This window comes from Alosa pseudoharengus, unplaced genomic scaffold (assembly GCF_046254945.1).
Source record: "Alosa pseudoharengus isolate Yale_2024_CS ecotype anadromous, Long Island Sound unplaced genomic scaffold, YU_APseudo_1.1 YU_APseudo_1.1_scf_20, whole genome shotgun sequence".
Lineage (NCBI taxonomy): Eukaryota > Metazoa > Chordata > Actinopteri > Clupeiformes > Clupeidae > Alosa > Alosa pseudoharengus.
Genome location: NW_027468664.1, coordinates 19,792,654 through 19,807,877, shown reverse-complemented (window position 1 = coordinate 19,807,877; position 15,224 = coordinate 19,792,654). Strand labels below are relative to the sequence as shown.

Sequence of the window (15,224 nt, the reverse complement as noted above, 5' to 3'; positions counted from 1 at the left end):
TAGTTTATTCACACACACCTCAAATAGTTAATTTCATTATATACATAAACATATATTTATCACAGCCATATACACATAATCTGAGAGACCATACACTCAAAGGAAAAGTGAACACATTTGTGATTCATTTGAAATCCTGCAGTATTTCTGTGATTTCTGTTGTGTATGCGTGTGTTTTTGTTTTCTTTTTTAAGATTAAATCAGTTCCACGGTGGGCAATTTCAAAGTGGTCCCCACTTTGGTACACATTAGGCAATTCCATTAGATGGGGTTCTTCAGTCCATTTTTGAAATGGTCCTGTATCTGTCACTATCATATTCTCCTTCGTTGGCTTTCTTCATTCTTTGCCGGATCCGTAGCTGCTTTTGTCGGTTCTTGTCTACTTCTCTTTTGGCAAGGATGAAGCCAATGATTCCTGTGGGCAACCCAATCATCCTGAAAGAGCAGCGTGAGAAAATATGATTCAATACCCCAGTCTTCATTTGTTCAAAATTACATCCTGTCCTACAGGATCATGAAGATCTTGTGATAATTCATATAGTCCTGGCAAAGTAAGGTCTGACCCAAAACTGTTATTCACCCCTGATTGTTGAATGGGTTCCCTCAATCAAATAATATAGGTGACGCTATTATTGAAAAATTAAAAAATTTGCCTGTCATGGGAATTCTAATATTTCCTGTCTGAATTATACTACACAACAAGATACAAACAGCTAGAACGGTGAATAACGTATTCATGTCATAAGGTGTTAATGATGTTGTATATGCAGGGTGCGATTTGTGTAAAAACCAGGGGGGGGGGGATTTTGAATAAGTACAATAAGGGTCGTAACCCCCCCCCCCCCCAAAAAAAAAATAATAATTTAACGAACGATTCATAGCCTAGTAATGTCATGGCTAATAATACCCTGTATTATTTTTGCCACCTTTGTAACATTTTAGTTTTAGTTTACCGTGGTGTATGACTTTAAACAGCGAGTGTGCTTGGTATGATGATCAGCTCCTCTAATGCAGGGTAGGACGTTTTGACAAGCATACAAATTCACCTTGTTCTTGCCCCATCTGAAATGACTTCTCTACTTCTGCTGCCTCCATCCTTTCTGTATTTGTTGTGTAAAAAAACGTTTTATTATGATGGCACTGAAGTCTTAAGTTAGTGAATTGGATAACAGTGTTAGTTGGTAACCAAATAGCCTACACATTGCGCTACACGCTGCGTAGGCTACGTGCATTCTCTCTCCTGCTGATTTGCGTTCAGTAGCCAAGTGCGTAATATTGCAAAAGTTGAAAAAATAAATGTGTTTATTGTAGCTTACAGAAAACAAATAGCCTATCATACTGTCAGTTAATTGCCTACAGTGCAGTGAAGAGTTTGGAGAGTAAAGTTATAGGGCAACTTGAAGTTTTATGAAAATAATTTACGAACCAGAACATAAAGACCATGAAGCTTTTATTTCTTGCAGCTGTTAAAACACCCGCTAGATAGTTTAAATACCCACCCAACATTCGTTTTTGCAGTACAGATTATTTATAAAAGTTATTTGTCTACTGGCTGATTTATCAAACGCTTTTATCAAACGCAATTTATCAAAATGCTTCTCGTCCGTCCTCCGCAAACTACAGGTGTTTCGGTAGAGAGCCATTGAATTAGCGATGCCAAGCAATTTCTGTAACACTTTTTGTGACATTCAGCAAATATCTCATCATTTAATGTAAGTTCCTTCGGACAATAGGCCTACGTTCTACTCTACGTGCAGTTGTCCTCCATCTCAGTTGCATCAGTTTTCTAATTTTGAAGGTTCTAAAACATTATTATGCTTCACTGAATCCTTCTCGTTTTCTTTCATTTGTCCAGCTAACTTTTCCATTGAACCTAGATTACACACTTGACATTCTGAAATGTCAAGCACGATCAAGGCCAAATTAAGTTATCACGCAGCCACTGTGTCAGCAGCATCAGTGCTGACGGTGACGTAGCGTTTCTGATGTCAGATTATTATGTAGGCTAGCCTACTAGACTGTTCTCACGTTGCAGCGCTTTACTTATATGAAGTAGCATTAATCAATATGAGGGGCAGAGGGGGATAAATGTTTTCCCCCCCGACGATAAAAATAATTTAGCAGAGGTAGGGATAGGAAAACCAGAGGTGGGGAAATCCTCACCACCCCCCACCCCCCTACAAATCGCACCCTGTGTATATGGTAAAATTGCAATCCTTGACCATGAAAACATAGGAGGAGACATCACTTGTTCAGTGTTTTCATGTTTGGTTCAAGAGACGTACTTTTAAAAAGTTTATTTTTAAAAAATAAATGGGCAGTGTTTGAGAGCAACAGCTTTTCTCTGCTTACGAGAAATGCCATAAATCTGCAAACAGTCAACAGATCAACTATGCTGATCTGCCTGTAACATCTCCTAGCCTACTGTACCTAGCCTACTGTATGATGTGGGTGTTGGGTGTTGCACTGGTTATTGGGTGATCTTGCACTGGATCATCTTCCTGAATCTCAATATTCTGATCACAAGTGTGGGCAAATTACTAAGGCTACATAGGGAGGGAAAGTGAAAACCAGCGCCCCAAGTGGTTGCGTTCCTATCGAAGAGCAGCTCCAATGTTAAAGGAACCGTATGTAAGAAAAATATTTCAATTAATCATAAAATGGCCCTGATATGTCACTAGACATTAAGAAATCATGTTCATTTCAAATACTTATATCACTGACAACAGTAGTACGGCTGGGATATTGTCATTTAAAAAGTGAAGTTGCAGCCCTCAACTGATGTTGATGTTGTGTTTTGTCATGTCATGTTGTGTTTTGGCCTGATGCGCCACCCTCCACCTACAGCGGGGAAAATAAGTATTGAACACGTCAACATTTTTTTCAGTAAGTATTCTTCCAGTGAGGCTATTCGCATGAAATTTTCACCGAACATTAGTATTAACTTAGGTAATCCACACATATATAAAAATCCAAACATTAATGTCTAAAAGTAGTGTTATGAGTAAAAAAGTGGAATGGCACAGGGAAAAGGTATTGAACACGCTAAGAAAAAGCAGTACACAAACGCAAAGAATGGCAAGGAACAAACTGGAATCTATAAGTAGTTAGAGAAATTATCCCTCCTATCTGTACAAATTGATATAAGATGGGTTAGTACATACTGGTGGGCTATAAAAAGTTTTTTTGTTAGCAAGGTGTCTCACAAGAAACATTTCATGATGGGTAAAAGCAAAGAGCCTTCTCAAGATCTTTGCAACCTTATTGTTGCAAAACATAGTAATGGAACTGGTTACAGATGCACTTCAAAACTTCAGAATCATCCAGCAAGCAGTATTGGAGCCATTATTTGCAAGTGGAAGGAACATCACTACATCATCAACTGGCCATGCACAGGATCTCCTTGCAAGATTTCTGACCAGGAAGTCAGAAGGATAGTCAGAACAGTAGCCCAAGAGCCAAGGACCACTCTGAGAAAGCTCCAGAAAGATTTGGAGGCAGCAGGTACAATTGTTACAGAGAAAATCATAGGTAATGCACTCCACCGCCATGGCCTCTATGCACGCTCATCCCGCATGACTCTATTGCTGAAGAAAAACATGTCAAAGCTCGTTGAAAGTTTGCTACCCAACATTTGAACAATCCTATGAAATACTGAGAGAATGTATTGTGGTTAAAAATGTAACTTTTCGGATGTCATACTACACACCATATTTGGAGGAGAAATGGCACTGTGCATCACCCCAAAAATACCCTACCAACAGTGAGGTTTGGAGGTGGTGGCATCATGGTGTGGGCTGTTTTTCATCTCATGGTACTAGCAGACTTCATACAGTTGAAGGAATGATGAATGGAGTCATTTTGTTCTGGGAGAATTTTTACATCCACCAGGATGATGAGGATGAGACATGGCTAGACCTTCCAGCAGGACAATGATCCAAACCATTCAGCAAAGGAAACTCTCAATTGGTTTCAGAGAAAGGAAATCAAGGCCCTGACTTCAATTCAATTGAACAGTTTTGGAAGTTAACTAAAGATCAGGATTCACAACAGGGACCCCTGAAATCTTCAATATTAAAGGACTATCTGTTTAAAAGAATGGGCCAAACTCACACCAGAATACTGTGACTGATTAGTTTCATCATACAGGAAATGCCTTAAAGCTGTCATTACGAATAAAGGCTTTTCCACAAAGTATTTAAGAAATTTCTGCAGGCGTGTTCAATACTTTTTTCCTGTGTCATTCCACTTTATTGCACATAACTCTACCTATGGACTTTAATGTTTGGATGTTTTTATATGGGTGGATTATCTGAGTTAATACTAATGTCTGGTGAAAATTTCATGCAAATAGCCTCATTGGAAGTATACTTACTGAAAAAAATGTTGATGTGTTCAATACTTATTTTCCCCGCTGTATCTACTAATCATGAAGTCAGTAGTGTTTCGCCATCAGGGTTGGCAACCTCGAGTCAGGGGGGAGGGGGAGGGGATACACCGCTCTTCAGTATTTTGAAAGTGATTGCAGTACCAGTTTTGGCCACAATCTTACATATGGTTCCTTTAAGTCCCATAGACCTATTTAAAAAAATATATTGTGAAGCCAAATCAGCGATGTTATCCACCAAAAATATTTGTCAGTGTCTATACAGTAATAATCTTCTAACTGTGAAAATGTCAGACCCTATTTTGCCTTATTTAAAAAAATCGAAATTGCTCCTTTTGTTGCATAAACGAACTACAAAAGAAGTTACGTGACTTTACCCTTCGACGTTACTCACGGTAGCATGGTTTGTTTATTAGCCTGGTTAGCATTGACACTTAACACTTAACACTGCCAGCTCTTCATGTGAGTAGAAGCACAACACCAGTTATTCAGACATAAAGGTTATCACCACGCGGTTTACATCACGTTCCGTTATTACAAAAATATGTTAAGCCAGTTAAGCAAATTGACGTATTAGGGGTTTGCACGGCGTGTCATCAGATCTGGACGTCGCCATATTGGAGATACTCGCCTCAATAGAAAGCATTAGGCACTGAAGTAAATCCCAAACATCGTCAAGGAAAATGGTTAATTATTGCCGTGTTTTAGGTTGTACCAATAGGTCCGACTGAGAAAAACATCTGGTGTAGGTATCGACTTCCAAAAGTTATTAAAAAACAAGGGAGAAAGGAGAATAATGTCAGAAGTTATGCGCTTGAAGGGGGCGCTTGTGGTTGAACTTGGTACTTCGTCTCCCTCACCCAACTCATATGTATCTGCGCTGCCAATAAACCGTAATTTCTCGAAATATCACGCATTTTCTTGTGGTCCAAGTCCTGCCCTATATGCCTTTGCATCTTAGACGCATTTTGATGAGCTTTTCTGTTGTTTAGACACGGCTACAATCACGTAAGATATCCAAAGTGCATAATACTCCATTGTACTTCATTCACGGAGTATCGCCAATATGGCCGCGCGTGCTGGTTTACCATGGTTACCGGCCAGAACGTGACGTCCGTGCAAACCCCTAATTGATCAGTTAAAGGCTCTGGTATGGTCGTGCGTCACATTTGCGCGTGTCCAAGACGTGCGTAATTTTTGTCGTGGACGTGAAGCATACTCCTGAATGCGCATTAAATCGTTAAGGTTAGCGCCTGCGCACTACGGATTAACTGTGATACTCTGCCCCACCAACTGGGGGCGGTACGTCGAGCCTGAAAGTAAGACACAACCACCAAAGAAGCCTAAAACGCCTGAAGAAAAGAACGTGGGATGTGCGAGCACTGAACGAAGGAAGAGCTGATGAAGGAAAAAGCACCACGAGTACGTTCGCCTGTCTGCTGGGAAGTTTGATAAGCTGGCCCATCACATCACAGCATTTTTGAATAGTGAAAAATTAATATAAAATCAAAGAGTGCGTTTTTGAAAAAAAGAAGCTTTGTGTACTATGTAGGGCAGTTAGCCGAGTGCAGCAGATGTGTTTTGACATGGGTAGGTCAAAAGGTAAAGGCACATAATAGATTTATAGCATTTAAAGCATTTTTTTTTACATTAGAAAATATTTATAAAATCAAAGAATGGATTTTTGGGAAAAAGAAGCTTTGTGTACTACATAGAGCAGTAATCCGAGTTCACCAGATGTGTTTTGACATGGGTAGGTCAAAAGGGCAAGCTGCATAATAGATTTGAAACATTTAACATTAAAAATTGTATAAAATCAAAGAGTAGGTTTTAGGGAAAAAGAAGCTTTGTGTACTAGAAAGGGCAGTAAGCCGAGTTCAGGAGATGTGTTTTAGTATGGGTAAGTCAAAAGGTGAAGCCGCATAATAGATTGAAATCTTTTATCAGCCTAAAAAATTCATAAAATCAAAACATGGGTTTTTGGACAAAAGAAGCTTTGTGTAATATAGGCAGGCCTTGTTTAAACACATTAAAGTTGGTTTGACACAAATTCGACCCTCGTAGTCAGTGCTAAATAGATTTTTCGAATGTGTCGAATATCCAACGTCCAATATAAAACCAATTTTACCACGGTCCAGCAGACAGATAATTACGTCCCCAACTCATCTAAAATGTGGTGTCTTGAAATACTTTGGGTTCTACACCATAGATGGTAAAGTAACCGTTAAATATAATGTTAAAGAATGTATCTGTGGATTGTGGCTTTACATTGGTCGAAGTTGACTCCATGTCGTGATGTCTCACGTAACTCAAAGCCAGGCAAGCTGAGGACAGGCACTCTGCTCCATCATCGTTATGGTAACCAAACAAGTCTTCTTCTGTTTAGGTTTGTTTCTAGGTGTAAGTGTTGTTCTTCTTTGTGGTCCACCTACTGGAGGGGAGTGTTTACAGCAGTTCCGTTTTTCACATGCGCAGGCTACGCGTCACTTTGACGCGCGGTCTTAAATTTCGGTCGACCCAAAGACGCGACGCATGCCTTAAAAATGACGCAATTCTCGTCATGCGCTCACCAGTGCCGCGTGCGCGGGACGCAGACGCGGGACCGTACCATAGGCCAGGGATTCCCAAACTGTGGTACGCGAGCTGCCACTAGGGGGTACGCGAGATGAAAAGGGCAATGGCGGAAAGGAGTTAAAGGAGAATTCCGGTGTGATTTTGACCTAAAGTGTTTTGAAACATGATACCGAGTGTGAACGTATGTCTCATAGCCCATCTCGGCTTGTCCCCTGCACTCCGAAATCTGGCGCTAGTTAGCCGATGCTACCAACAAGGCGGTCAATGGTGGTGCCTCGGCATCGGCATAGCCATGCAAATAAATCACTGTTTTACACCATTTACGAGGCTCAATGTATCTCCACACTTCATTGGTAGACTTCCAAGGGCCCTGACATTTAAAACGAGACATTGAGAACTTTGAAAAAGCACTGGTAGTTTACTTACAAGACGATTTATACAGACAGTATCTTCTCGAAGTTTAGCGTTTGCAGCCATCTTGAATTTAGTCACGATAAGTCGAGCGACGAGTAAGAATGAACAGGTATGATAAGGGATCAGATTCCAAAAATAATTCCATGGAAATGCATAGATTCCAGTTGCTGCTACTGGAAGAAACTGTAATCCATGCATTTCCACAGAATAATTTTTGGAATCTGATCCCTTATCATTATCATATCAGCGAAAGTATGATGGATTGGGAGACAGACTGCCCAAAGCCACAGTGCGTGGTCTGCAGTGAGATGCTACCTAACCATTCTAATGTGGTTCTCCACTGTTTTTTGTAACGTGAGAGCTCATAGACCAGTTGCACATTTTGATTATGTTATCATGTAGGACGGCTAATTAAACAACGATGCCTGGAATGCGTCAATAGAATGAGTTACTTTTTTATGTGTTGGATGGTGGGGGTACGCGAGCCAAGTCAGGATGTAGAAGGTGGTCCGCGGGGAAAAAAGTTTGGGAACCGCTGCCATAGGCTTTAGAGATTAAGCGACCAAACCTGTGACATCACATGCAGCTGTAGTTCGTTATCACCGTGTTACGACAAAAACTCAAAACAATTCAACTGTTCCTAAAAATAAGGTATGACCACTTGAAGCAATAGAGGTGACCCCAGTGCCTAACATAAGGAAGGCATTAAATTAAGATCCCAATGTGCACCGAGATAAATCTTTTCTAAAAAAAAAATCCCATCCACTCCGCTAAACGCAACCACTAGATGGCGATGAGATTACTTTCCCTCACTATTCATTATGTTGCAATTTTAAGTATAGTATAAGTATATAATACTCGTGAGGGAAATTTGGTCTCTGCATTTAACCCAATCCGTGAATTAGTGAAACAAACACTGCACACAGTGTACACACAGTGAGGTGAAGCACACACTAATTCCGGCGCAGTGAGCTGCCTGCATCAACAGCGGCTCTCGGGGAGCAGTGAGGGGTTAGGTGCCTTGCTCAAGGGCACTTCAGCCGTGCCTACTGGTCGGGGTTCGAACCGGCAACCCTCCGGTTAAAGGGCCGAAGTGCTAACCAGTAGGCCACGGCTGACACCCCTTGCTGCAGTTGCTGCTACTAGTAGAAAATGGAATCCATGCATTTCCACTGAATTATTTTTGGAATCTGATCCCTTTTCATACCTGTTCATTCTTACTCGTCGCTCGACTTATCGTGACTAAATTCAAGATGGCTGCAAACGCTAAACTTCGTGAAGATACTGTCTGTATAAATAGTCTTGTAAGTAAACTACCAGTGCTTTTTCAAAGTTCTCAATGTCTCGTTTTAAATGTCAGGGCCCTCGGAAGTCTACCAATGAAGTGTGGAGATACATTGAGCCTCATAAATGGTGTAAAACAGTGATTTATTTGCATGGCTAGCCAGATGCCGAAGCACCACAATTGAAAAAGCTGTTGGTAGTAGAGCCCGACCGATTTATCGGCGGGCCGATATTAGGCATTTTCCAAACTATCGGTATCGGCATTTATAATGGCCGATAAATAAATATTTAAAAAATTAAATAAAAACGGACGAAACACCCTTCAACCATATCATGAGTGTTGGCGTTGTATAGTTTGTCCACCAGAGGGCACTCTACACCGTCGAGAGAGATCATCAGTGAAGTGTGTTCATGGTGATTTGGTCACGAGACATACATTGCTTGAAATAACAATTAAAAGAACATCCCCATCAGTTCTCTTAACTCAAATAAGCATGACAAAATTCGTGAAAACAATGTCCAGTTTTGCTGCTGTTAAATAAGCCGAGAGTGAAGCGGAATTAGCTAGTAATAGAGCTGCACAGTCCCGCCCACAGCCGATGCCGGATGTAAAAAGTCAATGCAATTTCTCCATTGACAATTGCAGTGTAAGCCATAAAAACTTAACTGCACGTGGTAGACTTAAAACCAGCTACGGTTGTACTAAGCGATTGTATATGCTCCTATAGACACCAAGAGTTCGTGGGGCACTAACCTTGTTTTGAGATAAATGCCTTTTATTCGCCATCTCTTGGAAAAGTACTTCATTACCCACAATCCTGAACAATCCCACAATGATGCCTCTGATTGGTGGAAAGGGCGTTAGGGTCATAGTTTGAAACTTTCTCAGCGGAAAAATATTGACAAAGATGGAGGAGTTTTTTACTGCCTATGGCGAAAATCTTAATGTGATTAAAAACTTTCTTGACGAATATTGGTACTTGTATCAACAAGGATTGGGGTTTATACATCACACGAACTTAGTCAGGGCCAATACACTATCAAATAGACCACTGTAAATGTTAGTTTAAACACTCAAACTTTTCAGGTAGCCGACAGGCTAACCTTTAGCATTTCCGACATTGTATGTCATTACATAATGCAGCTAACATTAGCCTACATGCTGCAACACAGGTATGAATATTATGTTTTAGTGAGTGTCCAAAGGGGTGAAAGCCACTTTAAATCGGGTCACATTATTGACTGTTGTGTGTCCGAGAGTCAGTTTGTGGGTTTTGTAAGCAGGGCCTGAAGTTAACTTTTTTGGCCACCAGCCACTGTGGCAGGTGAATTTTGAAATCCACCTGCCACAGTGGTTTTTTACCAGCCAAAATTATTTTGTGCCCAAAATAAAGGTGAACGGCTCAGAAAATGCATAAGAATGGTTCTTGAACTTGTACAGAATACACATTACAGTATTCAAGTAAAAGTAAAAAAGTACTTTGTTAATAAATTACTCAAGTAGGCCTAACAAGTTACTTTTTTGTAGGCCTACATTTTTATATTTTTGATGGACCTTTAAAGGGATACAAAAGTATCCTTTATGCCTATTTGCTTTTCTCCTCCTCTGGAGACTAATCATATAGTCAAACATATTTTAAAAGCCCAATTCAAATATATTTTATTTAATATACTTTGTCATAGCCATAATAAACATTACGTGGCTATGGATTGAAAATCAGTCTTCCAATACATTGCAGCTGATTCTTCTGCTTTGCATTGCTAGAAGTCTGGTTATAACTTCACCATACAGACAATGTAACCTAAAAACAATGGCTATATTATGGGTAGACCTATATTTAGCCTATAATAGCCTAGGCATATCCACTCGGGTAAAGCGACAGAGCAGGCTATCTGTTTTCTCAGCCGACCGTCTCATGTCATGTCCTGCAACATTGAGGCTACATAAATGAATGCTAGGCTTTTTCTAACTTGTATGCTCGATTTCCAGTGCATTTGCTTTGCTTGTAAATTAAGTTGTAGGCCTACTTTCCTTGTCCAATGTGACTGTTGAACGATGTTGGCCAGAAATGAATATATGTGGAAGTTTCCGTGTCATGCCATACCTCTAGTCTCGTTGGCACTCTGGCAGCCTCACCAGAAGATGCAGCAACTAGCAGGACGTCATTGCGTTAACTGAGTTGTTAGCTATATAGAACATCTACTTCTGTGTAGTAGGCTACATAGGCCAGCCATCACTTTTATAATCGCGGGGAAACGTAGCAATGCTTTCTGAAGCCCTGTTTCTTTTCTCCCACGCCGTTGTGTACCGGGGGAGAGGTGCTCTTTTCTCCCTTGAGAGCCTACTTTCTCCAATAATAAACTTGTTCTCGTAACGAAAGGCAATTGAAAATGTAGCGGAGTAAAGAGTACATTTCCTACGGCAATCCCGACAGTGCATCTCCTTGCTCAGTGTTGTCTTATTGGCTACCCGCCAACGTGGCAGGTAGATTGACAGTTTCACCCGCCAATCACAAAAGTTACCCGCATTTGGCGTGTGGGCGGGTGCCAATTTCATGCCCTGTTTGTAAGGGTCAGCAGCATGAGGGACAAGACCTACAAAGTTGTGGTGAGTTAGCTGCTAGCTAAGCAGGGAGGTTGTAATGTTAATGCTGCTAGCAGTGCTAGTTAACATTAGCTAGGCTACTGTAGCCTTCATACTGTATGATTCATATTAATCATTAACCTAGGAATACTTCGTGCACTTAATGAACATTTTGTGTAATAATTCACGGCAAATTAATAAACTGAATATGGTGGTCCAAGAGCAGACCATGCATCAACCCGACTGAGCAGTGATGACAGCATAGTTATGAAGCACTGCCGTTCACGTTAACCGCTTTCACACACACGATATAAAATACACGATGATAAATATAAAATTAAATATAAAAACACTATTATTTACACGATTACTCCTGAAATAACTGCTATTAACTGCACATTCACTATATAAAAATCACTGTTTGGAGGAAAGGGTTCGCTGCTGTCGCCGGTTGGAAATGAACGATATCGCGCTGGTTCGTGCTGCTTATATATTTTTCAGTGAGGCCCGGTGGTTTATGGGATGAGTAGTTCCTTCGCTCGGAAATGAAAATATGTACACAGTCTTGTACCTTTGACTTTTTTTAGATTTTCTCTTCGTTTTTTCACTTGAAATTATATGTTGTATGCTTATGAGTTATGCCGTAGCTGGTTAGCCTAAGACATGCTGTAAAACTCTTTAGATACGGATTTTTCCAAACGTCAATGGGACAAATGAATGGGAATCTTACATCCGGCACCTAACCCCGTTTTGGCTGTGGGCGGGACTGTGCAGCTCTATTACGTTACGTTGTTACAGTGTAGTTGACTGTCTGTCCTTTTAACTTTTGACAATGTGACTGAAGATGTATTTCTTTAATAGCGTGACAGTTATAGCAGTGAGACGTATCATCTCTCCCCGGCCTGTTATTTTGAAAGCGTATGTTTTACAATTTGCAGTAGCCTATGACGTTGTCCATTGCTAAATTAGGGCTCATCATAGACTAGCTAACCACAAAGCTAGCTAATCCCATGAATATCAGTGGAAGACCGCTAACGTTAACATTAATGAGCTTGGAAACCACAACGAATTTATTCTGCCTAAATAAAGTAATGATTTATAACTAGTATATTTGTAGTTACAGTCCCTGCATTGTAAAATGTAAGTTAGACGTGCGAGGAGTGAACATTTAGACATAGGGGAAAAGTATCAAACGTAGCTTGTGCAAAACGTAGCTTGTGCATAAAAATTAGCTTTTCTTTTACACGTGTGTGAAATCCAATGACGCCAAGTGTGCGTTTCAGACTGTCGTTCAGCCGCAGCATTAACGAGTTACATAATGGATTTAGATCACTAAATAGTAGGTTTTAGAAGGCAGGCAGCAACTGATGATTGAAAATGGTTTGATGTAGCTTGATGGAAATAATCTTATAAGGCAATAGGGACTAATTATTACACAAGCACACTCAAACAAGAGTGACCTTTATCTTGTTTAATGATACAAATGATGATAGTAATAATGTCATCATTATTTTTTGTAATTATTAAGTCTATAGTTCAAAGTTATATTTATGAAGCTTACTCAGTCTTTTATTACTGGTAACTTTGATTTGGTTGTTGTTGTTGTTATTAGGCTATTATGTTTTTGTTCAAAAGACTAAGTTTCATATCTTAAGTTTCTATTTTTATACATTTTATTTATCAGAACTTTAATATATTTTGATGTTCCTCTGTTCCACTGTGACAATAACGTTATTATTTAAAAATAAACAAGTTTGTTTTTGAAATGCATTATCATATTATTTTAGTCAATACTCATAAATAACTACAAATAACTAATGTTAGGGAAATCTGTTAGTTCTAATGTTTTGTTGAGCATTTCTGAAAAAAAAAAAATATCGGCCGATATATCGGAATAGGGTGTGGGCGTCATGACGTAATTACTCCGCCATGTTGATTGCCTCCTTTACCGCTACTCAGACTACTGCCTATGACTACTGCATAATGTACTCCCTCTCAGCCTTAATAATGCTGATTTTGTCAACATACCGGTACCTGGCTTCTCTATTGAATGCGTCCCGGTAAATTCCAGATCCTTTTCGGGATTATTCCAGATCCTTTTCGGGATTTTAACATATTTCTTCTATCTATTTTTCTATCTATTCTTTCTCAACTCTACTTCTAGCTACGTCTCTTCATTCAACAACGTTATGTCAGAGTTATTTTAACGTTCGCGTAGCCATCAACATGGCCGCCACGTCCCACAATGCAACGCGGATCCCACGCCCTCGGATTTTTAAAGCAACACCAAAGAGTTTTTTGTACCTTAAAATAATGTTTCCAAAATCGTTTCAGTGGTTCATCAACTCGTAACAGGGTGAACGGCACTTTCTGCATTCGCTTCGCGGCCCTCTATCGGCTATTACCGCACTATGTAAGTTTGCTGCATCGGGTAGCGGATCTGTAGTTCGATGGAATGAGACATGAGAAACTACAAATTTGACTTGCATCTGATGTCGCAATACATCGTACTTTCATAAAATCATGCAACTTATTCTACCTTGTCTGTGGACATTGTTATTTGCAAAGCCGGTGCTCGATAAACAAATAGTGCTTGCGACAGATGAAAAGTTCTTTGGTGTTGCTTTAAATCAACAAAATTTGTATCGGTATCGGCCTTCAAAATCCTTTATTGGTCGGGCTCTAGTTGGTAGCATCGGCTAACTAGCGATAGATTTTGGAGTGCAGGGGACAAGCCGAGATGGGCTATGAGACATACGTTCACACTCGGTATCATGTTTCAATACACTTTAGGTCAATATCACACCGGAATTGTCCTTTAACTTGTGCATGTTGGGTGTTATGTCTGTATGCTACTGAGACCCTTGAATTTCCCCTTGAGGATCAATAAAGTATCTATCTATCTAACTTTCTTTGAACTTCAATAGGACAGTTGGCGGTTGTAAGCGGCTGGCGGTGTAACTTACCAAGCATAACCGATTTTAATCATGGGGTTTTTGGCCTTTCTCTGTGGGATGTATTCTGGTCCGTCGTCCTCTTCATCACCCTCTTCTGGTTTTGTTTTAGATTCTGTCTTGTTTTCGTTCTGCCCCGTTGCTTTCTGTGAGACTCCTGCCCTCTGTTGTTCCACATTCGTGTTGATCAGAGCCGGAGTGTGACTCCAGTGAAGACATCTTCTTTGACAGACAGCTTGGGGACAATATAGACACGAGAGGGGTGGACGCACAGTGGCCTGTGTCCATTGCTGAACCAAGACTTGATAAAAACCTGTATAATTATAGTGATGTTAATCAACTACGTCCAAATAAGAGGCTAGTCCGGTGTTCAGTTTGCTACAGGACACCGGACAGGACTCTTCACATTTAAACATTGTGAAATAAGTGTGACAAAATAGCATCAAGTCAGTAAAACTGTGGGTTAAAAGTCCTTACAGCTAGCCAACAGTGAGGAGTTCTACTGTAAAATTGTCCAACATGAATTTAATGGTATACTAGCCGAAGGCAACTAGAGCTAATTGTACTGCACACAAAGACATCGTAATATTGGTAAGTGTCTGGTGAAACCTGCAGGAAAGGTATTCGAAGACATCTTGTCGGTACGTATTTTAAAAGCATATTGTCACACAAAAAAAGTTTTTCCAAACCTTTTGCTGCCGACCTCGTCGCATATCTACAGGGCGCCGCCATTTTTGTTGTGTAAAAAATTCCGCATGCGCACAATGTAGCAATGGTATGGGTCTGGCCTATGGTCTGGACCTGTGGAGCCTCTTTTAACAGCCAATGTAACATTTGCATTTGTACATTGTTTACATACACTGTCAAATTAATTTCTGCGCTAGTTACCATTCATGTGACGTCTTTGCTGAAGCCTCAGGTAGAACTGTACTTAAAAAAAATATATTTGGAATCCTTGTATATTATGTCTCTGTATGTTTCCATGTGACTCCTTACATATACTTAAGACGGCCAATGTTTTTTACAG

General features: G+C 40.2%; 1 protein-coding gene across 1 annotated transcript; it reads right to left on the bottom strand.

The window, feature by feature from the left end:
- Positions 1-13: 13 nt before the first annotated feature.
- Positions 14-14,946, bottom strand: LOC143136223 (uncharacterized). The gene is made up of 3 exons (XM_076296817.1): positions 14,887-14,946; positions 14,210-14,510; positions 14-435 (listed from the first exon to the last, which is right to left on the bottom strand). The coding sequence occupies exons 1-3, from the start codon at positions 14,927-14,929 to the stop codon at positions 276-278; spliced, it is 504 nt and encodes a 167-aa protein (XP_076152932.1). The 5' UTR covers positions 14,930-14,946; the 3' UTR covers positions 14-275.
- Between the last annotated feature and the right edge of the window lie 278 nt (positions 14,947-15,224).